Raw genomic sequence first — 26,919 nt, 5'->3', positions numbered from 1 at the left:
GTGGTTCTCAAGTTATTGATCGGAAATGGTTTTGAATGTTCAGGCCCATGTGACCTTGACCTTTAACAGAGTAACCCAACAAGAGCTCCATAGGATGACACATGCCCCCGATGGCACTTTGAATGAATAGTTATGGCCGATGTTAGAGTTTAGGACCTTTGACCTACGGAGCTGGGTCTTGCGCGCGACACGTCGTCTTACTGTGTCACACATTCATGCCTAGTTATTTTAAAATCCATGCATGAATGACAAAGATATGGACCGGACACGCCCATCGATGCACTATCCTTTAACGTCTAAGTGTGACCTTGACCTTTGAACTACGGACATGGGTCTTGCGCGCGACACGTCGTCTTACTGTGGTACACATTCATGCCAAGTTATTTGAAAATCCATCCATGGATGACAAAGATATGGACCGGACACGCCCATCAATGCACTATCCTTTAAAGTCTAAGTGTGACCTTGACCTTTGAGCTACGGACCTGGGTCTTGGGCGCGACACGTCGTCTTACTGTGGTACACATTCATGCCAAGTTATTTGAAAATCCATCCATCGATGACAAAGATATGGACCGGACACGAAAATTGCGGACAGACTGACAGACCGATAGACGGTTCAAAAACTATATGCCTCCCTTCGGGGGCATAAAAATTAATAGCGATCATCTACTCTGCATGACCAATCATCCTATGAAGTTTCTACATTCTGGGTCAAGTGGCTCTCAAGTTATTGATTGGAAATGGTTTTGCATGTTCAGGCCCCTGTGGCCTTGACCTTTAACAGAGTGACCCCAAAATCAATAGGGGTCATCTACTCTGCATGATCAATTATCCTATGAAGTTTCAACATTCTTGGTCAAGTGATTCTCAAGTTACTGATCGGAAATGGTTTTGCATGTTCCCCAAAAACAATAAGGGGTCGTCTACTCCATAGCCCTACCACCCTATGAAGTTTGAAGATTCTAGGTCAAATGATTCCCCAGTTATTGATTGGAAATGAAGTATGACGGACGGACGGACAGAGCAAAAACAATATGTCTCCCCAGGAGACATAATTATCCTTGTCGGCATCTTGACAATCATGGATCTATATAAAATGAGGATTTGAATTCTTTTTCTCAATAGGATGTAATTGTTTTCAAGATCTTTAAGCAGGAAGAACATACTTTGATATAAGGACCAGGCATCATTTCAAGAACATTCCGACAACATTTCACTCCGACAACTTGGTAGAATCACTAGCTCTACTATTCAGAAAGTATACTAAACATGATCGGGTTTAATGTCACACTGAATTAGGTTAACCTTTTAAACGTAACAATTTCCTTACTTTCAGGGATAAGAAAGACTGCTGTTACATTCATTAAAATTTATTGTTTTACAAGAGCTTTTATATAAATGTTAAACAGAAAAAATAATATAGAACAGAACTTTGGAGCCAACACGCACTTCTTCCTCTATACGGAAAAGGCTTTTGAAAAGAGGAAGAACCTCCAGGCATTATTTCAGGCAGCAGTGGACACCAGTGTGTGGAACCATCCTTCATCACTAAGCCAGATGAATGGTTTCCCCGCATAAATTTACCTTACTCGAGGTTTTGAACCCGATGTGGTGATGGGTAAGAGATTTGATGTCAGAGACCTTAACCACTAGGCTACAGAAGCACCAATACCTTTGAATTAAAAAATGCTTGCGTAATTCAAGTAACGAATATTCTACGACGAAGTCGACAGATTCTTTTATTCAAACTGTATAAACTCTTTATTTGCAAACATTTCAGGGGTGAATATATTGAAAGTACTTCCAGGAAAGCCTAAAATGCAAAAAGTTTGAAGTATCAAACAAAGTATTACTTCAGATCTTTGTATTTTTTGTTATTTAAAATAAAGTCGACAAAAATGTTCTGCACATTTTAATATATTGTATATAAGAAATGCGCAGATAGATCAATAAAATTAGGGTTATCATATAAATAAATTAAATGGACAGTACAATACGACCTCTCAAAAGCGGCCTATGCTATGCAAAACCCTCTGTAACATCATCATCAAAATTGCCCTAAGCTGAAAATACTATCGAATTTACCTCTCCAGAACAACAACTACATAACAGTCAATTTTGTATCTCCCAAAGGGTGTTGCTCTACAGAGGTTTTTAGTAATCTGGATATAAAGACAAATAGGGAGCAATGAGAAGAAACTGCAAAATGATGCAGATCCATCCCAAAGTGTGCATCGGTCTTGCACGTTTTCAAAAGAAATAGGTAGTTTAAACCATTGTATAACCATCATAAGCACATGTAACAGAATCTGCTTGGTCTGCTTTGTTGCTATGCTTCAAAAGGATCTCGCAGAGTGTATAAAAATATTTCCATACAGCAGTCTTTAGATGACCGTGTGATGGCCTTTAAAGCATCCCCGTACCTGGACTTGGATGTTGTTTATTTTTTGGTCCTTTGGAGTTATGGAGTCCATTCCCTAATACCTGTTATTTTGTATCGATTGTGTTCCATTTCAACTGATGTTTCAGAGTATGAGAAGTGTTGCAGAACAGAATTAATCAAACCGAGTCTTGCTATAATATTGCTTGTTAGCATTCTATGCTTCGAAAGAATCTTCTTATAAGACTTTATTACGTTTATAGGATATTCTTTCGATTCTTCATGTAAACGATTTAAATTTCCAAACAGGAAGATAACTTAGGTTATCAAAAGAATCTTTACACGGTCCATTAATAGCTTTTGTAGCAATTACAATAGCTAATTAAACATCGAATCATTATTTCTTCGTTTTTCAAACTACAGTAACAACTGTGCACGACTTAAGAACAGCCAGTCTGCTAAGACTTAAGCATTGTCATCTGACATGCAACAAGTTCAAATACTAGTACTCAGTTCTTGCATGATCTGACAGTAAAATGAATTAGTTGTTTGCATCTAGCATAAAATGCATGTAATGTTAACTTTCAGCACAACATTACCGAGTATGCAAATGGCCAGCAATTTCTGTTTGAGACTGATTTTTGCATATGCCTCCCGTATCCACACAACTGAACGTCATACATCTTTTGAAACCCAAACCATAGTGCATGTGATGGCAAAGACTTTTCAAACTTTTGAATAAATTCTGATTATTTTTTACTTCATACGGTTGCGTCCTAATTATAGTTTTATCCAATGAATGCATTATGAAGTTGCCAAGGTTATCGAAATGTTATTTGATTATAAATAAAGTGTGCAGAACTTTTTCGTCTCGTACAAAGCTAAAACGATAAGATGTTGACACATTGCCTAATGATGAAATGTAATTTTAATGCATCAACAGCATTGTGCCTGAGTGGATAATGTCATTATATAGGTTCTCTTGATCCAATCTGTATTTGATACCACAGAAAAGAAACCCAGAAAACTATTTTTCTTTACATAATACCTAAAACACAAGCAAATAAATTACAAAAGTTTTAACCATAATTTGTTCATGATTAAATGGCAACTGCTTAGTTTCACACTGAGGATATAGAACATTCAAATGGACATAACTATATGTCAGCAAGCAGTGCAGTTGAGACTCGGTATCTCGACTTCCACGGGATCGAACATTTTACTTCGAGATAACCGAAATTCGACTTTAAATTAAGACATCTTTTAGATAAGCGAGTTCGAGATATCGAGTTTCATCTTTAATTATAACATTAAATCTGGAATGCATCAATTAGATTAGTCAGCCATTCTGAATGAATTTATGTCTAAAGGATGTACTAGTAATCTTTCTGAGGAAGAAGGACCAATTATTTGTAACTTTAGTAAAACACACAGACGGCATTACCTATTAGAAGATTTAATTTCAACCCCTTAAAACAATTCACGAAGTGAAAGTTTATGAAAAGAGAAAAAGCCAACCTGTCTGATCATTGTTTGATCACCTTAATGTAAGGTAGAAAAAGCTGACTACTAATAAACATAAATTTACTTAGAATGGCAAGATGGCAAAATGATAACACTTAGTACAGACTTGATACAGAACTGTATTATTTGACAGGTTATTAATAAACTAGAAAGCGTACATTTTGCATTTTGCTTAAAACCCAAAAATATTTCTCATTGTATGTACTTTCATATGAGTATCGGTAACCGAGTTAAGACTTCATTAAATACTTTAACGAAAGTAATGTAAACATACAAAAATTCGAACAGGCTTTTAAGTATTCCCACAATAATTGTTTAACAAGGAAAGTACAATATACATTTTATATATAAAATTCAAGAACAATCAAGAATAACCTCGCATTCAATGAAAAAGAACCTTCTGAACTACACAACTACTGTAAAAGCACATATTTTCGCTGGATAAACTTTATGAATTTGAAATTTTGAGTATGTTCACCAGATGTAATATTCACAAAATTGTAAAAATGATATCCTACTTGAATTTGAATAATACTAAAAATGTGTGCAATGATAAATTTTCACAAGATGTAGGGAGGGCCTAACGAATATAGCAAATTCAAATCCTCGCAAAAATTTCTGCTTTTACAGTATATCTAATTGGCTTACAGCTCCACCGACATTGAAAATTCTTGCTCAATTTTTACAAAACATTTGAAACTATGGACGACGTATATGAATTAGTTAAGTGTGAAAGAAGTTTATATTCATAAATCACTATTAACAGCAAACCATTTAACGAACCCAGTAAAATCTTTAAACACTAATGTAGATTTTATCAAGCTGCTGAATGCTGAAAAAACAAGAGCTGTCTGTAAGAGTGCGCTCGACTTTTCTTCGTGCTTGACTCTGAATGACAGCTTTGCTAGTAAAATATCTATAAAAAGTTTAATAAAAAAATCTAATTTAAAAAGGGGCAAAACTTTGTCAAAATTTAAATCAGAGTTAGGGGAATTGTTTCTCCTAGTGTAGACTTTGATAGTAAAAAACTATTTTAGGTTCAAGTCAATAGCTTTGATAGCAACCGAGATATTTGACAATAAAAAACTTTAACCAAAAATTCTAAGTTAAAAGGAGCATAACTCTGTCAAAATTCAATCAGAGTTATGGGAATTGTATTTCCTGGTGTAGACTTTAATAGTTAATAATAATTTCAAGTTTTAAGTCAATAGCTTTGATAGTAACAGAGATATTTGACTTCATCAAAAACTTAACCGAAAATTCTAAGTCAAAAAGGGGCATAACTTTGTCAAAATTTACATCAGAGTGATGGGGATTGTTTCTCATTGTGCAGACTTTGATAGTAAATATCTATATTAAGTTTCAAGTCAATAGCTTTGATAGTATCAGAGATATTTGACTTTATCAAAAACAAACAATGGCGATGCAAACGCCAACGCTGGGGTGAGCGTAAAACTCTACTTTTTCTTTGAAAAGTCAAGCTAAAACAGCCATACAGCTTGTGCTGAGATAGGTTTTGATTTTGGTCAATCCAAAAATATAGTTACAATTAATACGTTTGAAATAATATTTAATTGTCTGGCTGTATTTCTACTTCTTTTTTGCACTAATTTTTGTAAAAGTCTTTATCTTTTAAATGATAAAGACTGTGCAAATTACCAATTCCATTTCTTCTGCCTACAATGTCACTGACTTACGATAATCTATGCTGTCATTACCAAAATGTACACAGGTATTAAACATATATCTACAGTCAATGTGAAATGATCATTTAGTATTTTTCAGTTGGTTTGACAGCCAGTCAAGACCTTCGTAAAGACCATCCCCACTTGTAGCGCACGTTGCCTGAATGTACCAGTTTCTAGCACGTAAACTGTGTAGACCTAGTTTATCTGTTATCTCGGCTGCATTCATAGCATTTGGTAAATCCTGAAAAAGGGAAAAAGCATCAGTAAATAACACAATAAATAGAATTTAGTAAATCTTGAAAAAGGAAAGAAACAGTAGTAAATACGACATTAAATAGTATTCGGTAAATCATAGAAAAGAGCAAAAACAACTGTAAATATGACATTATATAGAATTTGGTAAATCCCGAAAAAGGACAAAAACAACAGTAACTAGACGATGCTTTTGTAGAATAGTGCATGACTCCCCCACAGCATAGTCGTATAGGCAAGAAGTCAATAGGGGACAGGTGCGAAAGTCAAAGAGACACTGACGGTTGGCTGCAATAGGGGTCATCTATTTGGCATGTCCAATCATCCCACTAAGTTTCAGCATTTGGGGCCTAGCGGTTCTCAAGTTATGAATTGGAAACTGTTTTCCATGTTCAGGACCCTGTGGCATTGACCTTTGATCAAGTGACCCCAAAATCCGTAAGGGTCATCTACTCTGCATGTTCAATCATACTTATAAGTTTCAACATTCTGAGTTGTTTCCAAGTTACTGATTGGAGAGAGTTTTCTATGTTCAGCCCCCTTGACCTTTGATGGAGTGAACCCAAAAACATTAGAGGTCATCTGCTCTGTAAGTCATTTCACCCTATGAAGTTTGAAGAACCTAGGTCAAATGGTTCTCATGTTACTGAGCGGAAATTGATTTCAATGTTCTGTCCGCTGTGACCCTGACCTTTAATAGGGTGACCCAAAAATCAATAGGGGTCATCTACTCTGCATGACCAATTATCCTATTAAGTTTCAACATACTGGGTCAAGTGGTTCTCAAGTTATTGATTGGGAAGAGGTTTCTATGTTCATCCCCCTGTGATCTTGACCTTTGATGGAGTAACCCCCAAAACAATAGGGGTTATCTACTCCATAAGCCCTGTCATCCTTTGCCGTCTGAAGGTTCTAGGTTATTGACTGGAAATGAATTTCCATGTTCTGTCCACTGTGACCTTGACCTTTAATAGAGTGACTCCAAAATCAATAGGGTTAATCCACTCTGCATGTCCAATCATCTGGGCCAAGTTGTTCTCAAGTTATTGATTGGAAATGGTGTTCCATGTTCAGGCCCCTGTGACCTTGACCATTAACAGAGTGACCCAAAAATCAATAGGGGCCATCTACCCTGCATGTCTAATCATGCTACGAAGTTTCAACATTCTGGGTCAAGTGGTTCTCAAGTTATTGATCGGAAATTGTTTTCAATGTTCAAGCCCCTGTGACCTTGACCTTTAACAGAGTGACCCCAAAATCAATAGGGGTCATCTACTCTGCATGACCAATTATCCTATTAAGTTTCAACATTCTAGGTCAAGTGATGGTTTTCCATGTTTAGGACCCTGTGACCTTGACCTTTGATGTCGTCTACTCCATAAGCCCTTCCACCCTATTAAGTCTTAAGGTTCTAGGTAAAATGGTTCTCCAGTTATTGATCGGAAATGAAGTGTGACTGAAGGACGGACGGACAGGGCAAAAACAATAGTGGGGGAGACATAAATACGACATTAAATAGCATTTAGTTAATCTTGAATAGGCGCTGTAGGGCAGCGTGCTCAACTAATTCAAACTCTTCCTCCTCAGTATCAGTACATGTATTTAAATTGTTGTTGCCATGTCATCTTATGTTCTGTCATGTGCTAGTAATGGCTTTAGGTTTGTCTTATAAACTATATCTCACTGTTCGTGCTATGTCATGTAATGTTCTGTTTTGTGCAAGATATATTTTTAGGTTAATCCAAAGAGCTATAAAAATATTATAGTATTTTATACTTCTTTGGTTAATCATTCAAAACAGACCTTCTTATGCTCATAGTTCTTTTAATCAAGTCTTTCTTTTACAGCTCGTTTACTTTTGTTCCTGATAAATGTCAGAATAATTTGTTTGTTTTTTTTGGTTTAACGCAGTTTTTCAACAGTATTTCAGTCATGTAACGGCGGGGGTTTAACCTAACCAGTGTTCCTGGATTCTGTACCAGTACATACCTGTTCTCCACACGTAACTGCCAACTTCCCCACATGAATTATCAGTGGAGGACGAATGATGTCAGACACAATGTCTTTTATCAGATCATCACGGAGAGCATACGCCCCGCCCGGGGATCGAACTTGCGACCCTGCGATCTGTAGAACAACACTCTCCCTACTGAGCTAAGTGGGCGGGCTCTATAGAAGTATTGATAACGTAACATATAAGCACAGATAGTGCCCGACTCCCTTTTCATGCTGTCATTGCAATAACTATTGTTAAATTGCTGTCAATAATAGGATTTGGGTTCATTATGTCGAGTCATATACAATAGTTTAAGGGAACCAGATATTTGTTAGAGCATGTACTCGTTGTATAATACTATGTACAAATTTCGACCAATCAGAAACAAGTTCTATAAATATCACCAATCAAAGCTCACGTATGCTAAGGTATAAAAAGATTGATGGATGACAGAGAGATCATTCGGTATCCAGCGATGGAAGAAGACGCATCGAGGAATCAACTAATAATTTATCCCAGTACCTTGATAAGGAAGTAATTGCAACTACCCTGTCAGGGCGGAGAGATTATTAAAAAGGAGACATTTGAAGTTCATAGACTAAAGAATTTCAAGAAGGTTTCGAGCTATAGGGCCAGCGCATAGTAGTTTTACCTTAACGGTAGTTGAAAAATATAGGCTGAGCATCGGAAAGCTGAGAAAGAAACCCAGAGTTTGGTAATCTACTGAGATAATAGGAGAGGCGGTTTAGCGTTACTGGCAAAGTACAGCCAAGGCATCGGGGATATACCTATATGGTAGTTGAATACTACATGTTACAGCATATAGGCGTTGAGCATCCAGGAGTCAGGGCAATCATATAGCGTTGCAACTTCAATTAAGAGGACAGAGGCCAAGCATCTATGCGATAGGATGTTGTTGATTTAAAGACATTGTCTGACGGGAACTTCGACAAAAAGACCAGTCAAGTATAGAGTCTCCAGCCTATAGGAGTTTGACTGAAGATTGTTAGTTTGAAACATTTAGTGATTTGCCTAATCCCTGTAATTATTTTGCTCATAATTTAAATCATTTACGAATCATTGGTACACGAATCATTTAGGCAAGATAGCCAGGGGAAAGTCTATGTATGAGATATTTAGTCTCGTTTTAACAAAGGACATTCTATACCGTTTGTCAGCTAGTCTAAGACCTAATCGCCTTAGCGATTGGACCCATTTCATTGTTCAAGATACTTAAGGCATAGGCACTTCCCTGGGTCATATTACTTGTATTCTGACACACTCTGTATTTCAAGTAGTTATTATCAGGTCATTTGCAATCAAATATTTGTATCCCAGTACCTTGATAAGGAAGTTATTGCAACTACACTGTCAGGGCGGATAAATTATTAAAAAAACAGATGTTTGAAGTTCATAGACTAAAGATGAGTTGCAGACTTTCAACAAGGTTTCGAGCGATGGGGCCAGCGCATAGAGGTTTTTAACCTTAAGGGTAATTGAATGCTGTAGACGATAGCAAATATAGGCTGAACACCGGAACCCAGAGTTTGGTAATCTACTGGGATAGTAGGAGAGTTCAAGCTTATAGGCGGTTCAGCCTTATTGGCAAAGTACAGCCAAGACATCTGGGATATACCTATATGGTAGTTGAATGGTACATATGATAGCATACAGGCGTTGAGCATCCAGGAGTCATGGCAATCATACAGCGTTGTAACTTCAATTAAGAGGACAGAGGCCGAGTATATGCGATAGGACTCGTATGTTGTTGATTCAAAGACATTGTCTGACGGGACACAAATCATTTTGGTAAGGTAGCCGTAGAAAATTCTATATATTAAATATTTGGTCTCACCAGCTATACTTTTAACAAATTGCATTCTACATCGTTTGTCAGCTAGTCTAAGACATAGTCACCTTAGTGATTGGACCCATTTCATTGTTCAAGATACAAAAGGCGTAGGCACTTCCCTGGGTCATATAACTCGTATCCTGACAATAAATTTGTTAATACATTATCGGTTCAAAAGCACCCCGAGTGCTTATGTTGTATTGTTACTTGTCTTGCTGACTCAAAATAAAATTTGTCGTATCTTATCTTATTTTACCTAATACATGTACTAGCGTACGCAAAGCTTTTTTAAGTTGAAAAATGGGCATAATTTTGTAAGTCGGAGATAAGGAACCAGGCTCAGAATAGTCATTCCATGATGCTGAAGACCTATAAGGAGTTTGAAAGCATTCAGTACTTTCATCAAAATTCAAAATGAAAAAGGACATAATTATGCCAAAATGTAAACCTGACTAATTAAATCTACCATGTGAGATACTCTTATTAAGTCAAGGATGTGTGCAGAATCTGAAAATATATGGTCATGAATTTTCTCAGAAACAAACTTCTATGCAAAACTATGACAAATTTTCTATATCAAAAAGGGATGTAATTTCATTAAGATACGTCAGAGTTATGGGGGTCAAATCACGATGACAAAAGACTTATGAGGGGTTTGAACGCATTCAGCCTAAAAGTTTCAGAAAAACCTGCTTACATGCAGAACTTCAGCCAACACTTCTAAGTTGAAAAAGGAGCAAAATAAGCAAAATAACAGCTTCAGATATGTCACTTACCCAATGAAGTCATGTCAACTCATTTTACCTAATGTAATTTGAAAAAACTGCTTACATTACCTGTTTGTTAGCGAACACAAGTAAAATTGCATCTCGAAGTTCGTCTTCAGACACCATTCTTTGCAACTCGTCTTTTGCCTCACCTACTCGTTCCCTATCGTTACTGTCTACAACAAATATCAAACCTGAAAAAAAATATTTAAAAGCATAATGGAAACGTTATATTAACGTTTGCTTCATAAATTAATGTTTAACTGTACCATTTGTATGATTTTACACGCAAATGTTTTATCAAACATTACTCAATCTTTTTATACCACACTGACAATAATTTTCATTACATAATACATAGACTGTGCCTTTCAACTACATTAAAGTATTTATACAAATCCATCATACCCATTAAAGACACGGAGATACTGAGAGGGCCATAAAAGTCCTGATCACTCATCTTACACTATTTTGACACAAATAACCCTGTTTCAAAACTGAAGTAGATTTCATAAAGATGAACATTCCAACCAGGTTTCACGCAAATTACGTAGAAAGTAAAATGTCTTTTTTAACTATTTTAACCGCTTCGGGATGCTAGTGGTAAAGCGTCAGCTTCAAATGAGAGGGGTCATGGGTTCCCTCCCTAGTCGTGTCATACTAAAGACGTGAAAAATGGTACAAGCTACTTCCTTGCTTGGCTCTCAGCATTAAGGGGATGATTTTAGGACATGTCAGTATAGTGTGACTAGGTGAGGTATGATTTTAGGACTTGTCAGCCCCATGTCAGTATAGTGTGACTAGGTGAGGTATGATTTTAGGACTTGTCAGCGCCATGTCAGTATAGTGTGACTAGGTGAGGTATCATGTCACGTGTCTACGCCGTAATATTCCAGTGAGGCAGTGCTATAAAGTTGAGCATTGTGTCCGTATGCAAAACCCGAGTACACTCTACGATTTCCTCTAGTGACCTAGGTTTTAACTAAAGATGAAAGAACGAATTCAAACGATGAAGACAAAATATTCTTAACTGGTTTTATGTAGTTAGGTAGACAAAGTGACATCTGGACAATAAACGAGCTTTTTTATAATTAGATCCAGTTGCCTTGTTCTTTAATCACAGGAAAGTGTTTCTATACTCAAGCTATGTTTTGTTTTAGTTTATATTTAAGAGGTGAAACTTTCCAGATTTAAACATTTTTATAACACTAGCATTTTTTTATTAAGATTTTGGTACTGTCAAAAACCAATGTAGTTTTTATTCCCTTACATTGTTATATTAAGTTCCGCAAGTTTTAGCCCTGCAGTATCATCGTCAACAGTTTTCTGTTTATACTCTATATTTGCCCAGTCCTAATGCAACTTGGTCTGGATATTTGTGTCATTCAAATTTCAATAGAGTCTGATACTGTGCTAACACGCGTCAAAACCTAAGATACAGGGTAAGGTGATATAAAAGAAATCTTCATATAGAAAAAAAAATAACGATTCAGTCTGAGAACACGTGAAACACCAATCATTTCCGCTGGCACTGGCTTAAGTTGAACTCTTAATACAAACATTGTACAGACACCATGGTGCCCAAGGATATCAAAATGTTACCTTGTGTATTCTGGAAATAATGTCTCCACAGAGGTCTGATTTTATCCTGTCCACCAACATCCCATACTGTAAAACTGATGTTCTTGTATTCTACTGTTTCTACATTGAAGCCTGTGAAAAAAAGTCAACTGGAAATAATGCTGCAGTCTTTCTAAAATAAAAATTCCAGAATCGACGTCCAAGAAAACAAGAGCTGTCCGTGGACTGCTATGCTCGGCTATTCACAGCCTTGTCAACTGAATCAGTATTAATGGAAAAAGAGACACAATTTTGTAAAAATGCGTAACATAGTTATGGAACCTGTACAATGCATGTCGGTTCATCATAGTGGACAAGTGTGTGAAGTTTCAATTAATTTCCATTAATGGATACTAAGCTACCAGCTTACATAAAAACAAAACCAAACAAGAGGACCATGATGGTCCTGAATCGCTCACCTCTTCCCACATGACCCAGTTTTGAGTATGACGTCCTTTTTTCTATTATTTGACATAGTGACCTAGTTTTTGAGCTCATGTGACCCAGTTTTGAACTTGACCTAGATATTATCAAGATAAAAATTCTGACCAATTTTCATGAAGATCCATTGAAAAATATGGTCTCTAGAGAGGTCACAAGGTTTTTCTATTATTTGACCTATTGACCTAGTTTTCGAAGGTACGTGACCCTGTTTTGAACTTTATATAGATATCATCAAGGTGAACATTCTCACTAATTTTCATGAAGATCTCATGAAAAATATGGCCTCTAGAGAGGTCACAAGGTTTTTCTATTTTTATTACCTACTGGCCTAGTTTTTGACCGCACGTGACCCAGTTTTGAAACTGACCTAGATATCATCAAGGTGAATATTCAGATCAATTTTCATGAAGATCCATTGAAAAATATGGCCTCTAGAGAGGTCAAAAGATTTTAATAATTTTAGACCTACTGACCTAGTTTTTGATAGCAGTTGACCCAGTTTCAAATTTGACCTACATATCATAAAGATGAACATTCAGACCAACTTTCATACAGATCCCATGAAAGTATGGCCTCTAGAGAGGTCACAAGGTTTTTCTATTATTTGACCTACTGACCTAGTTTTTATCGGCACATGACCCAGTTTCAAACTTGACCTAATATCATCAAGATGAACATTCTGACCAATTTTTAGGGAGATCCATTCACAAGTATGGCCTCTAGAGAGGTCACAAGGTTTTTCTATTTTTAAACCTACTGACCTAGTTTTTGACCGCACATGACCCTGTTTCGAACTTGACCTAGATATCATCAAGATGAACATTCAGACTAATTTTCATAAAGATCCCATGAAAAATATGGCCTTTAGAGAGGTCATAAGGTCTTTCTATTATTTGACCTACTGACCTAGTTTTTTACGGCACGTGACCTACTTTCGAACATGACCTAGATATCATCAAGGTGAACATTCTGACCAACTTTCATACAGATCCCATGAAAAATATGGCCTCTAGAGAGGTCACAAGGTTTTTCTATTATTTGACCTACTGACCTAGTTTTTTACGGCACGTGACCCAGTTTCGAACTTGACCTAGATATCATCAAGATGAACATTCTGCCCAATTTTCATGAAGATCTCATGAAATATATGGCCTCTAGAGTGGTCACAAAGTTTTTCTATTTTTAGCCCTACTGACCTAGTTTTTGACCGCAGGTGACCCAGTTTCGAACTTGACCTAGATATCATCAAGATGAACATTCTGACCAACTTTCATACAGATCCCATGAAAAATATGGCCTTTAGAGAGGTCACAGGTTTTCTATTATTTTGACCTACTGACCTAGTTTTTGACGGCACGTGACCCAGTTTCGAACTTGACCTAGATATCATCAAGGTGAACATTCTGACCAATTTTCATGAAGATCTTGTGAAATATTTGGCCTCTAGAGAGGTCACAAAGTTTTTCTATTTTTAGACCTACTGACCTAGTTTTTGAGGAACGTGACCCAGTTTCGAACTTGACCTAGATATCATCAAGATGAACATTCTGACCAATTTTCATGAAGATCTTGTGAAATATATGGCCTCTAGAGAGGTCACAAGGTTTTTCTATTATTTGACCTACTGACCTAGTTTTTGACGGCACGTGACCCACTTTCGAACTTGACCTTGATATCATCAAGATGAACATTCTGACCAATTTCATGAAGATCTCATGAATATATGGCCTCTAGAGAGGTCACAAGGTTTTTCTATTTTTAAGCCCTACTGACCTAGTTTTTGACCGCAGGTGACCCAGTTTCTAACTTGACCTAGATATCATCAAGATGAACATTCAGACCAACTTTCATACAGATCCAATGAAAAATATGGCCTTTAGAGAGGTCACAAGGTTTTTCTAATATTTGACCTACTGACCTAGTTTTTGACGGCACATGACCCACTTTCGAACTTGACCTAGATATCATCAAGGTGAACATTCTGACCAACTTTCATGAAGATCTTGTGAAATATATGGCCTCTAGAGAGGTCACAAGGTTTTTCTATTTTTAGACCTACTGACCTAGTTTTTGATGGAACGTGACCCAGTTTCAAACTTGACCTAGATATCATCAAGGTGAACATTCAGACCAATTTTCATGAAGATCTTGTGAAATATATGGCCTCTAGAGAGGTCACAAGGATTTTCTATTTTTAGTCCTACTGACCTAGTTTTTGATGGAACGTGACCCAGTTTCGAACTTGACCTAGATATCATCAAGATGAACATTCTGACCAATTTTCATAAAGATCCCATGAAAAATGTGACCTCTAGAGTGGTCACAAGCAAAAGTTTACGGACGGACGCACGGACGGACGGACGACGGACACCGCACGATCACAAAAGCTCACCTTGTCACTTTGTGACAGTTGAGCTAAAAATGGTGAGGCATAATTTTGTGAAAGTGCAGTTATAAACCCTGAGCAATGCTTGTCATATCATCACAGTGAACAAGTGTGTAAAGTTTCAATCCATTCCCATTAGTGGGTACTAACATACCAGCTTACAAACAACTTAACTAAAACTGATAAACCGAAAAAGGGCATAATTTTGTAAAAGTGCAAGAGCAGATTTATGGAACTTGCACACTGCATGTCACAATGAATAAGTGTGTGAAGTTTCAAACTTATACCAGTAAAGTGAACGGAGATAGCAGCCTACATATAAATACTTAACCAAATAAAAAACAAAAGGGCCATGAAAGCCCTGTATCGCTCACCTGACCAAGAAATCATCAAGATTAACATTCTGACCAAATTACATTAAGATATGGTCATAAATGTGGCCTCTAGAGTGTTAACTAGCTTTTTCTTTGATTTGACCTGGTGACCTCATTTTTGACCCTACATGAACTAGATTCAAACCGGTCTTGAGATCATCAAGATTAAAATTCTGACCAAGTTTCATGAAGATACAGTCATAAATGTGGCCTCTACAGTGTTAACAAGCTTTTCCTTTGATTTGACCTGGTGACCTAGTTTTTGACCCCAGATGACCGAATATCGAACTCGTCCAAGATTTTATGTAAGGTAACATCCTGACCAAGTTTCATTAAAATTGGGCCAAAATTGTGACCTCTAGAGTGTTAACAAGCTTTTCCTTTGATTTGACCCGGTGACCTAGTTTTTGACCCCATAAGACCCAGATTCGAACCTGACCTAAAGATCATCAAGATTAACATTCTGACCAGGTTTCATGAAGATACAGTCATAAATGTGGCCTCTAGAGTATTGACAAGCTTTTCCTTTGATTTGAACTTGTGACCTAGTTTTTGACCCCATCGGAGTCAGATTTAAACTTTACCTATACATCATCAAGATTAACACTCTGACCAAGTTTCATTAAGATACGGTCATAAATGTGTCCTCAAGAGTGTTAACTAGCTTTTTCTTTGATTTGACCTGGTGACCTAGTTTTTGAACCTACATGACCCAGATTCTAATTGGACCTTGAGATCATCAAGACTAACATTCTGACCAAATTTCATGAAGATACAGTCATAAATGTGGCCTCTAGTGTTAACAAGCTTTTCCTTTGATATGACCTGGTGACCTAGTTTTTTAACCCAGATGACCCAATATCGAACTCGTTCAAGATTTTATTGAGGGTAACATTCTGACCAAGTTTCATTAAGATTGGGCCAAAATTGTGACCTCTAGAGTGTTAACAGCCAAATTGTTGACGACGACGTCGACGGACGGACGACGGACACAGGGCGATCACAAAAGCTCACCTTGAGCACTTTGTGCGCAGGTGAGCTAAAAAGTCGAAAATGGGTTATTTTTTGCAAAAATCGCATAACATACAATCTTAAAAGATTGTAAGTGGCTGATACGTGCAGGCTGATCTCGGTATGCACTAGCATAGTCACTTGCCACCAGCAGGCTAAAGGTTAAGCATGCAGACTTCACATACATTATAATATGTCTCTACAAATTCTATTTTATTTTTTTCTGAAGCCAGCTTATTTTGTTTTGTTATTAACTTACCAATGGTTGGAATAGTAGTAACAATTTCTCCTAGTTTCAGCTTGTACAAAATGGTAGTTTTACCAGCAGCATCCAAACCCACCATCAATATTCTCATCTCCTTTTTTCCAAACAAACCCCTAAAAAGCGAAGCAATTCCCCCCATACTGGCTTTTTCTTTCACTGCTCACTCGGTAATATATCTGGAAAAAGTAAGGAACTGTATTACAACACTATGCTTAAATATTTGTGTCATTGTTCAACAGTAATAAGCTTAAATGTCCACGCTACTGTATAACAAAAAATGATGTCCCTCAATGTCCGCTGAAAAACAACAGTGATTAAAATGTCTATGTCATGCTGTAACAATGTTGTGCTTTATTGTCTACTTCACTGTATATCAATATCGCGCTTTTTGTTTACCAATAACATGCTTAAATGTCCGTGACTGTATAAAAATAAGTATTGTGCATAAATGTTCATGTCACTGTAAAATTTATATTGTGCTTGAATGTTCACTTCATTGTAATACTATTAGGTTATTTAACATTGTTCTGTACAATACGGTGATATATATATCTCGTATTGTACAGTTCAATGTTAAATAACCTTTTAATCCTATATCTATTTTATTTTAGTATAAATTAAAGATTATTCGCCCGATTTACATTCGGAACGTTTTCACGCGTTTCGGGCTTTATCGTATGTTTAACATGGCACTTTCTGAACCATCCAAATACAGAAAAATACAGGTTTTTTTGTACGCACGTGCATCCAATAAGGTAATATACTGTACGGTCATGTGTTGCAAATGAACGTTCACGATTGGATAGATAAAATAGATATAGAATAAAACTAGATACGCCTTTTAGTAAAAGCACATCTCTTATCATTCCGCTTCACTTAAAGCTACTCGACCAGTTTGGGTGCAATTTTTCAACACGTTCATTTCCACCAAATATGGCACAGAATGTGTACAGGACACTGAAAAAGTATGATAATGTTGGTGAAAATTAAAGTGAGATATTTGTAAAAATGCAAGAAGAATGTATTTTTATTGCATTATTTCAAAAGCGTTGCAACGGTTTACTACCTTCTGCACAATATGTTTGGTAATTTATAAGAATATTTTGCAAAAAACTGATGTCAATAAGCTTGTACCACTTGTCACTTTCAGAGTGCACACCTTTTACGGATTTTTGAGAGAAATTATTTTTTGCCTAATATGTTTATGTTAGTCCCTTTAAAGCCCTGCCACTAATCCCAAAAGGGAGGCCACAAATCTACGGATCACAGCGTCATGCGCTCACCCCATTCTGATTAAGTCAATTGCCTCTAGTTACATAAATTAAAAGTGATTCAAATAGGCTTAGGCTTTCATCACAATCGAGCTGAAATAAATCAGTATAAACTTATCCATAAAATAATAGCAGAGATACAATGACTGTGCATCTCCCCATATACAATGTACTTTGTACAGCCGAGGTAAAAATAGAAATGACGATTAACCAATGTAACGATTACTGAATGCATAAAGGGAAGTAATTCAATTAATATGCAAATTTGTAAACCTGTCAATTGTCACTGGAGTAAAATGACAGTATATATGCACATTAAATCACCTTTGGTGATGAGCTAGCTTTTCAGCGACGGGATTTGTGTGTGTCTGGCCGTGTGGATGCCAGTACAAACGTTACAAATGGTGGCAGTGGTGGGATGAAGTCAACTGCCGGACTAGAGTTGCCTTACCCATGTATTCCTAGGCCAAATCTCAGGACGAGATTTCTCGGAGGGGAAAGTAATGTAACGATTACTGAATGCATGAAGGGAAGTAATTCCATTAATATGCAAATTTGTAAACCTGTCAGTTGTCATTAAAAAGTGAAAAGACAGTATATAGGCGCAATAAATCACCTTTGGTGATGAGCTAGCTTTTCACCGACGGGATTTGTGTGGCACTAAAACGTTACACCAGAAATAGGTAGGCGGTAAGAAAACAGACCTCCGACAAAAATAATTAATAAGTTTTGTTGTGATCTGAAGTCACTGAGACATTAACCACTTCGCCACAGAGGTCCCCAACCCGAAAATGCTACAGATATGGTATGGTAATGAGCATTCTAACGAAGACTGAGTAGTCAGGACATACAAACTGACGGACAAGACAAAATTAATATATCTGCTCGCATATGGGGAAACAATAACAGTGTGCCAAAATGTGCATGTCACGGCACTGTACAGAAAAGTCCGTATCATGAGGTTGTATTGGTGCAGATATTCCATATCCAAATAGAACATATAACAAAGGAAGAGCTTCGGTAAAACACGCTCAAAACCTAGAAGATGCTTTTGTAGAAAAGCGCATGTTTCTCCAATGTATAGTAGTAATAGGCAAGAAGTCAAAGGAGGACAGCAGCGAAAGTCCAAGAGACACCGACGGTTGGCTGCATTTGGGATCAACTACTCGGCATGCCCAATCATTCTAAGAAGTTTCAACATTCTGGGCCTAGTGGTTCTCAAGTTATGAACTGGGAACTGTTTCCATGTTCTGGCCCCTGTGACCTTGACCTTTGATCGAGCGACCCGAAAATCAATAGGGATCATCTACTCTGCATGTCCAATCATCCTATTAAGTTTCAACATTCTAGGCCAATTGGTTCTCAAGTTATTGATGGGAAAATGTTTTCCATGTTCAGACCCCTTTGTCCTTGACCTTTGCTCAAATGATCCCAAAATCAATAGGGGTCATTATTATTATTATTATTATTATATACCTCATTTATATAGCACTCTTTTCATATAAAAATACGTTCAAAAGTGCTTTACATAAAAAACATTTATATAATGTTCAATAAAAAATGGGAATTGAACTATTATAAAAGAAATTAAAATTACATTACGGTAATAAGATACCAAGCATTTTAAATTGGAAGGTAGGCAGATCAAAACATGAAACAAAAATACAATATCATAAAACATTAACTGACTTATCAAAGACACAGGTCAGAGCAGAATAGAACAGAAGATATCTTACATTTTGAACAGACAGAATTAAACGGTATGATGTCTGCGAAATGCATCACAGCATCCGCTCTGTAAGTCCTATCACCCTATAAAGTTTGAAGGTTCTGAGTCAAATGGTTCTCAAGTTATCGATCAGAAACAGTTCTCCAATTTCAGGCCCCTGTGACCTTGAACTTTGATCAAGTGACCCAAAAATCAATAGGGGTCATCTACTCTATATTTCCAATCATGCTAAGAAGTTTCAACATTCTGGGCCTAGTGGTTCTCAAGTTATGAACTGGGAACTGTTTTCCATGTTCTGGCCCCTGTGACCTTGACCTTTGATCGAACGACCCGAAAATCAATAGGGATCATCTGCTCTGCATGTCCAATCATCCTATTAAGTTTCAACATTCTAGGCCAATTGGTTCTCAAGTTATTGATGGGAAAGTGTTTTCCATGTTCAGACCCCTTTGTCCTTGACCTTTGCTCAAATGATCCCAAAATCAATAGGGGTCATCCGCTCTGTAAGTCCTATCACCCTATAAAGTTTGAAGGTTCTGAGTCAAATGGTTCTCAAGTTATCGATCAGAAACGGTTTTCCAATTTCAGGCCCCTGTGACCTTGAACTTTGATGAAGTGACCCAAAAATCAATAGGGGTCATCTACTCTACATTTCCAATCATGTTAAGAAATTCAACAATCTGGGTCTAGTGGTTCTCAAGTTATTGATCAGAAACGGTTTTCGACGTTCAGGCCCCTGTGTCCTTGACATTTGATCGAGTAACCCCAAAAATATAAGGGGTCATCTACTTTGTAAGCCTTATCACTCAATGAAGTATGAAGGTTCTAGGTCAAATGGTTTTCCAGTTATTGATCGAAAATGAAGTGTGACAGGCAGATGGCCCCTGTGACTTTTAATGGATTGACTCCAAAAACAATAGGGTTCATTTACTGAAGGTTCTGGGTCAAATGGTTCCAAAGTTATTGATCGGAAATTGATATCTACGTTCTGGTCCCTGTGACCTTTAAGAGTGATCCCAAAATCAATAGGGGTAATCAACTCTGTAAGTCCCATCATCCTATGAAGTTTCAACATTCTGGTTCAAGTGGTTCTCATGTTAAAGGCACTGACCTCCAGATTTGGCTAAAATCTTTCGGTCAAATTATGAACATTAGAATATGAGTTTTTTTCTAAAATATTTACAAAATTCCAAATCAAGAAAAAAAAAAGATGACCGCGTCGGGAATCGAACCACGGACCGCTGCGGCAATAAAGACATTTTCCCGTCTTCGTAACCAATAGCGCTATAGCGGAAGTGGTGAATTATGACTTCAAAATATAGATATTTATAATCGAGACAGTTTACCTGGAGTAAAAGCGTTATGAACGCTTTTCAATTTTCATCCTACAAAGTAGTAAAATCAGCAAATTCTCATGTGTTTCCGTAACATATAGTTTGTCAGTAATAAAGTTTTAAAGCCTTCTTAAGAAATATAGCATTTACTTCCAGATATCTAAAAAAGAACATTCTGGAGGCCAGTCCCTTTAAAAATTTATATTATATATAGTACAAGTTTTAATCGCTTACATTTCAAAAACCTGAATTTTAGATTTACTGTATGATATTTACTGTATAATCATGATTAATCTCGCACATGAGCTCATAATATTACGGTAAGTCTTATGGTGACATTCCAGCTTTTGATCTTGAAAGAAATACTAAAATGCACATGGGTATTGCCACAATTCTTCTGTAAGAGAGTTGGATGAGTTCCTCCCATATAAGAATCCTACATTCCAAGTGAGATTTCAAAGCCACAGCAATGAGGCCTCAGGGTAAAGTAATTTCATGCAGTATACCTTAACCACTTGGCTATGGAGTCCCTGAATCCTTAGCTTGTTTACAGAAGAACAAATCTGGAGGTTGCTATGAGTGGCAAACATTTAGACTAAATTTAAACAAACAGGACATGGTGGCCCTAACCTGCTCACTTGACCTTTGCTGTTTGACTCTGAGTATATGTATGAAATACTGAATCGTGAATGGTATTAACTATGTTTAGTAAAAACTGGTAACCCTCAAAGGGCCCTCTGCCTCTAATTAAAACAAACGTAAAAGGACCACACAATGTTATAGACCAAGTTTCATGAAGATCCACTAAGCAGTTCCTGTGAAGTCATTTAAATGTTTTCTATTTTAAGCTCTAGCGACCCCTACAAGGGGCCTAGCATCTCCTTATGATCAACTTTGGAAGAGGACCTTATAATGATCATGAAGACCAAGTTTGATGAAGATCCAATTTGTTCATTTGAAGTTGTTTCAAGGTATTTCTCTCTCTATTGGCCTCTTAAATGGAGTCCAGCGCTTGCAAAATGCACGACGGTGTTATGTATTTTGCTGTACAGTCAGCTTTTGATGGTGAACCAGTGTTGCAAGTTTTAAAGCAATAGCTTTGATAGTTTTGGAGAAAGGCTGATCTAAAAACAAAACTTAACCAAAAAATCTGATTTTCTAAGTTCGAAAGGGGCCATAATTCTTGCAAAAAGCAATGTAAAGTTACAGTACTTGTTGTGCAGAGTCAGCTTTTAATGGCTAATAACTGTTTCGTGTTTTAAAGCAATAACTTTACACCATTAAGGAGAAAAGACCTAAACGCAAAACTTAACCAAGAAATCTGATATATTTTTATTGAAATAAAAAAAAAAAAAAAACAAACAAACAAGAGGGCCAAGATGGCCCTAGGTCGCTCACCTGAGAAACACACCATAACACACCATAACAGTGTTGTAAACATGTTTGACCTAGTGATTTCATGGAAAACAAGAGCTGTCTCCATAGGATGACATATGCCCCCGATGGCACTTTGAATGAGTAGTTATGGCCGATGTTAGAGTTTAGGACCTTTGACCTACGGAGCTGGGTCTTGCGCGCGACACGTCGTCTTACTGTGCCACACATTCATGCGTAGTTATTTTAAAATCCATGCATGAATGACAAAGATATGGACCGGACACGCCCATCATTGCACTATCATGAAAAATTACCTTTAACGTCTAAGTGTGACCTTGACCTTTGAGCTACGGACCTGGGTCTTGCGCGCGACACGTCGTCTTACTGTGGTACACATTCATGCCAAGTTATTTGAAAATCCATCCATGGTTGACAAAGATATGGACCGGACAAGCCCATCAATGCACTATCCTTTAATGTCTAAGTGTGACCTTGACCTTTGAGCTACGGACCTGGGTCTTGCGCGCGACACGTCGTCTTACTGTGGTACACATTCATGCCAAGTTATTTGAAAATCCATCCATCGATGACAAAGATATGGACCGGACACGCCCATCAATGCACTATCCTTTAATGTCTAAGTGTGACCTTGACCTTTGAGCTACGGACCTGGGTCTTGCGCGCGACACGTCGTCTTACTGTGGTACACATTCATGCCAAGTTATTTGAAAATCCATCCATCGATGACAAAGATATGGACCGGACACGCCCATCAATGCACTGTCCTTTAATGTCTAAGTGTGACCTTGACCTTTGAGCTACGGACCTGGGTCTTGCGCGCGACACGTCGTCTTACTGTGGTACACATTCATGCCAAGTTATTTGAAAATCCATCCATCGATGACAAAGATATGGACCGGACACGAAAATTGCGGACAGACTGACAGACTGACAGACGGTTCAAAAACTATATGCCTCCCTTCGGGGGCATAAAAATATTCTGACCAATTATCATTAAAATTGGAGCAAAAATCTTGAGTATAAATAAGTATTTTCTTTGATTCGACCTGTGACCTAATTTTTGACCCCAGAGTACGAGACCCATATTCGAACTTGACCTAGATTTCATAAGACTATCATTCTGACCAAATTTCATGAAAATCAATTGAAAAATACAGCCTCTATCGCACACACAATGTTTTGATTTGACCTAGTGACCTACTTTTTGACCCAAGATGATCCATTTTCAAACTCGCCTAGATTTCATTCAGTTATCACTTTGGACTTAATTTCAGGAAGATCAATTGAAAAATACAGCCTCTATAGCATATACAATCTTTTCCTTTGATTTGACCTAGTGACCTACTTTCTGACCCCAGAAGACTCATATTCGAACTTACCTAGATTTTATCAAGGCAATCATTCTGACCAAAATTCATGGAGATAAATTGAAAAATACAGTCTCTATCGCATACACAAGGTTTTTCTTTGATTTGACCTTGTGACCTAGTTTTTGACCCCAGATGACCCGTTTTCGTACTCGGCCTAGATGTCATCAAGGTTATCATTCTGACCAAAATTCATGAAGATTAACTGAAAAATACAGCCTCTATCGCATACACAAGGCTTTTCTTTGATTTGACATAGTGACCTAGTTTTTGACACCAGATGACCCATTTTCGAACTCGGCCTAGATTTCATCAAGGCTATTATTCTGACCAAAATCCATGAAGATTAATTGAAAAATACAGCCTCTATCGCATACACAAGGTTTTTCTTTGATTTGACCTAGTGACCTAGTTTTTGACCCCAGATGACCCACTTTCAAACTCGGCCTAGATTTCATCAAGGTAATCATTCTGACCAAATTTCATAAAGATCAGTTAAAAAAACAGTCTCTATCGCATACACAAGGTTTTTCTTTGATTTGACCTATTGACCTAGTTTTTGACCCAGATGACCCATTTTTGAACTCGGCCTAGATTTCATCAAGGTAATAATTCTGACCAAAATTCATGAAGATTAATTGAAAAATACAGCCTCTATCGCATACACAAGGTTTTTCTTTGATTTGACCTAGTGACCTAGTTTTTGACCCCAGATGACCCACTTTCAAACTCGGCCTAGACTTCATCAAGGTAATCATTCTGACCAATTTTCATGAAGATCAGCTGAAAAATACAGCCTCTATCGCATACACAAGCTAAATGTTGACAGACAGACGACAGACGCCGGACATTGAGCGATCAGAAAAACTCACCTGAGCATTGCTCTAAAAGCTAAAATAACAAACTAGAGCACCGCCTTGCGGACGCAGACGCTCATCTGATTTTTTTGTCTCCTTATAATAAAAATATTGTCCTATCCGATATTTTCAGTCCAAAAGGGGCCATAATTCTTGCAAAAAGCAGGATGGAGTTATGTTTCTTGCTGTACAGAGCCAGCACTTGGGTGAAAAAAATGTTGCAAGTTTTAAAACAATAGCTCTGATAGTTTAGTAGAAAAGCTGACCTAAACACAAAACTTAACCAGGCAATGCCGACGCCGATCAAGTGATGCCAATAACTCGCCTTTTTTTCCAAAAAATCAGATGAGCTAAAAATAGAGAGGACCCTAATATGATACTATAAACCAAGTTTGTTGAATATCTATCGAACGGTTTAAGTTTTTCTATTTTAGCTCTAGCATGAAAAACAAAGAAAAATATCAAATAGGGAATGCCACGCACCAAAAACGTAGCCTCCTCAAAACGAAACACCAGCACGCAGACGCGTGCACCACACACACACCCAAAGCCAACACATAAGGACAAAACGAACAACACACACACACACACTCAAAGCCAACACATAAGACGAAACGAACAAACAAAGGAACACAGTGGGGCACCGCCTTGGAACGGTCAGTGGCAAAAACACCACTGGGGAGCTTAAACCGGTTTATGGTGCACCTAACCTCACTCTTACCCCCACCATGTTCCAAAGACATGTGACAGTGTAAATAAAAGTAATCCCCTCCAGGTGAATCTCTTACACACGTAATGGAAACAAAAAGGCATGGCATGTAAAACACAAAAAAGTCATGAGGAAACATATGACCAAAATTGAGAAAGGACCTTGTCAGGAGGCTTGACCAAGTTTTGAATAATTCTTACTGGTAGTTTTACTGACGATAATGCACACTTTGGACGATGGTTTATGGAATATGGACGCCGGGCCATCTATCTATCTTAAAAGCTCTCCCCGAACCTTTGGTTTAGATGAGCTATTAAAAAATTCAGATTTTTTTTTAAGCTGGAAGGCCAAACGTAAAAATACATGTTATTCTATTGGACAGGGGACGTTCTATGGTGATCTTTGGTAAAACTTCTAACCGTATCACTGCTTTACACAGTACATCTGCAAGAACTTAGAAGACACTGGGGTATGTTAATGATTTCAGCGCCTATGTAAAACATGGTTTTCTGTTACTAATCAAACATTTCATGAACAAAATATAATATAGTCAATTACACAGAGCTAAGTATAAACGAATAAGAGCTGTCACTAATGGTGACAAATGCCCCCGCAGCGCCTTGACCTTTGACCTGGTGACCTTGACCTTTGATCTCATGACCCCAAAGTCAGTAGGGGTTGTGTACTCAATAAGTACTATCAGTATGTGAAGTCTGAAGGGCCTGGGTGCAGTGGTTCGCGAGTAAAGTGTCTTCATGCAAAACGTTAACATTGAACAATGTGATCTTGCCCTTTGACCCCAAAGTCAGTAGGGGTCGTGTACTCAATAAGTACTATCAGCATGTGAAGTTTGAAGGTCCTGGGTGCAGTGGTTGGCGAGTAAAGTGCCTTCATGCAAAAAGTTAACGTTGTGACGAACGAACGAACGTACGAACTAATGAACGGACGGACAGTTGAAAACTAATATGCCTCCCTTCGGGGGCATAAAAAAGGTATACTACTTGAACTTGAATTATACTAATGGTGAATATTTATGCTTCGTCTATACCACAAGCAAGGCTTCAACCCATAGCAATGAGAGACAAGTGTTGGAATTCTAGACCTTAACAACCAAACCACGGCTACAATCATGTTAAGTTTGAACATATTCCACCACATCGCTTTCATATATTGGAGCAAACGGATGGACGGAAAGTGATCACAATTTGTTCTGCTTTTAAAAGCAAATTGTGCTCATATCAGCTAAAATACTAGTGTGATACGGATTCCGTTAAGTAATAGAAAGAGCATTGAAACTCCAGTGTAAACGATTTGTACGAGGGGGCGTAGCCCCCGAGTATAAATCGTTTACACGAGAGTTTTAATGTTCTTTCTGTTTTGTATCATAGCCATCCATATATGGTAGTTGTAGGCGTAATTATCACCACAGCGTTACTTTTCAAATGGATACGTTTCTTACACCATTTTTACAAAATACAATATTAACAATTAACATTTTGAAAGGAAATCTTTATCAACAAAAAAAACTGAGCAAGTCTCGTTTATCTATGAACTCTTTTCTTTAATACCTGAAACTTACACACTTTGTACAAAATGTAATAATGTCCTTTTTTTATTAATAGATCCACTAAAACCATGTCAGCAAAGCAACAGGAAAATCAATACAAGTGTTAAAAGCTACTGATGTGTTTT

At 37.4% G+C, this 26,919-nt stretch overlaps 1 protein-coding gene across 2 annotated transcripts in view; it reads right to left on the bottom strand.

Moving 5' to 3' along the window:
• Nucleotides 1–1,357: 1,357 nt before the first annotated feature.
• LOC123530732 (ADP-ribosylation factor 1) overlaps nt 1,358–26,919 on the bottom strand; it is a 79,887-nt gene continuing 54,325 nt past the window's right edge. For both annotated transcript variants that reach the window (XM_045311503.2, XM_045311497.2), the window contains exons 2-5: nt 16,557–16,738; nt 12,065–12,175; nt 10,532–10,656; nt 1,358–5,836 (exon numbers count right to left, since the gene is read on the bottom strand). In XM_045311503.2, coding sequence (XP_045167438.1) covers nt 5,675–5,836; nt 10,532–10,656; nt 12,065–12,175; nt 16,557–16,701 — 543 coding nt within the window. In that variant the 5' untranslated portion in view covers nt 16,702–16,738 and the 3' untranslated portion in view covers nt 1,358–5,674. The remainder of the gene's footprint in view (nt 5,837–10,531; nt 10,657–12,064; nt 12,176–16,556; nt 16,739–26,919) is intronic.

This window comes from Mercenaria mercenaria, chromosome 11 (assembly GCF_021730395.1).
Source record: "Mercenaria mercenaria strain notata chromosome 11, MADL_Memer_1, whole genome shotgun sequence".
NCBI lineage: Eukaryota > Metazoa > Mollusca > Bivalvia > Venerida > Veneridae > Mercenaria > Mercenaria mercenaria.
The sequence above is the reverse complement of the archived record's forward strand: the minus strand, read 5'-3'. Positions and strand labels throughout refer to the sequence as shown.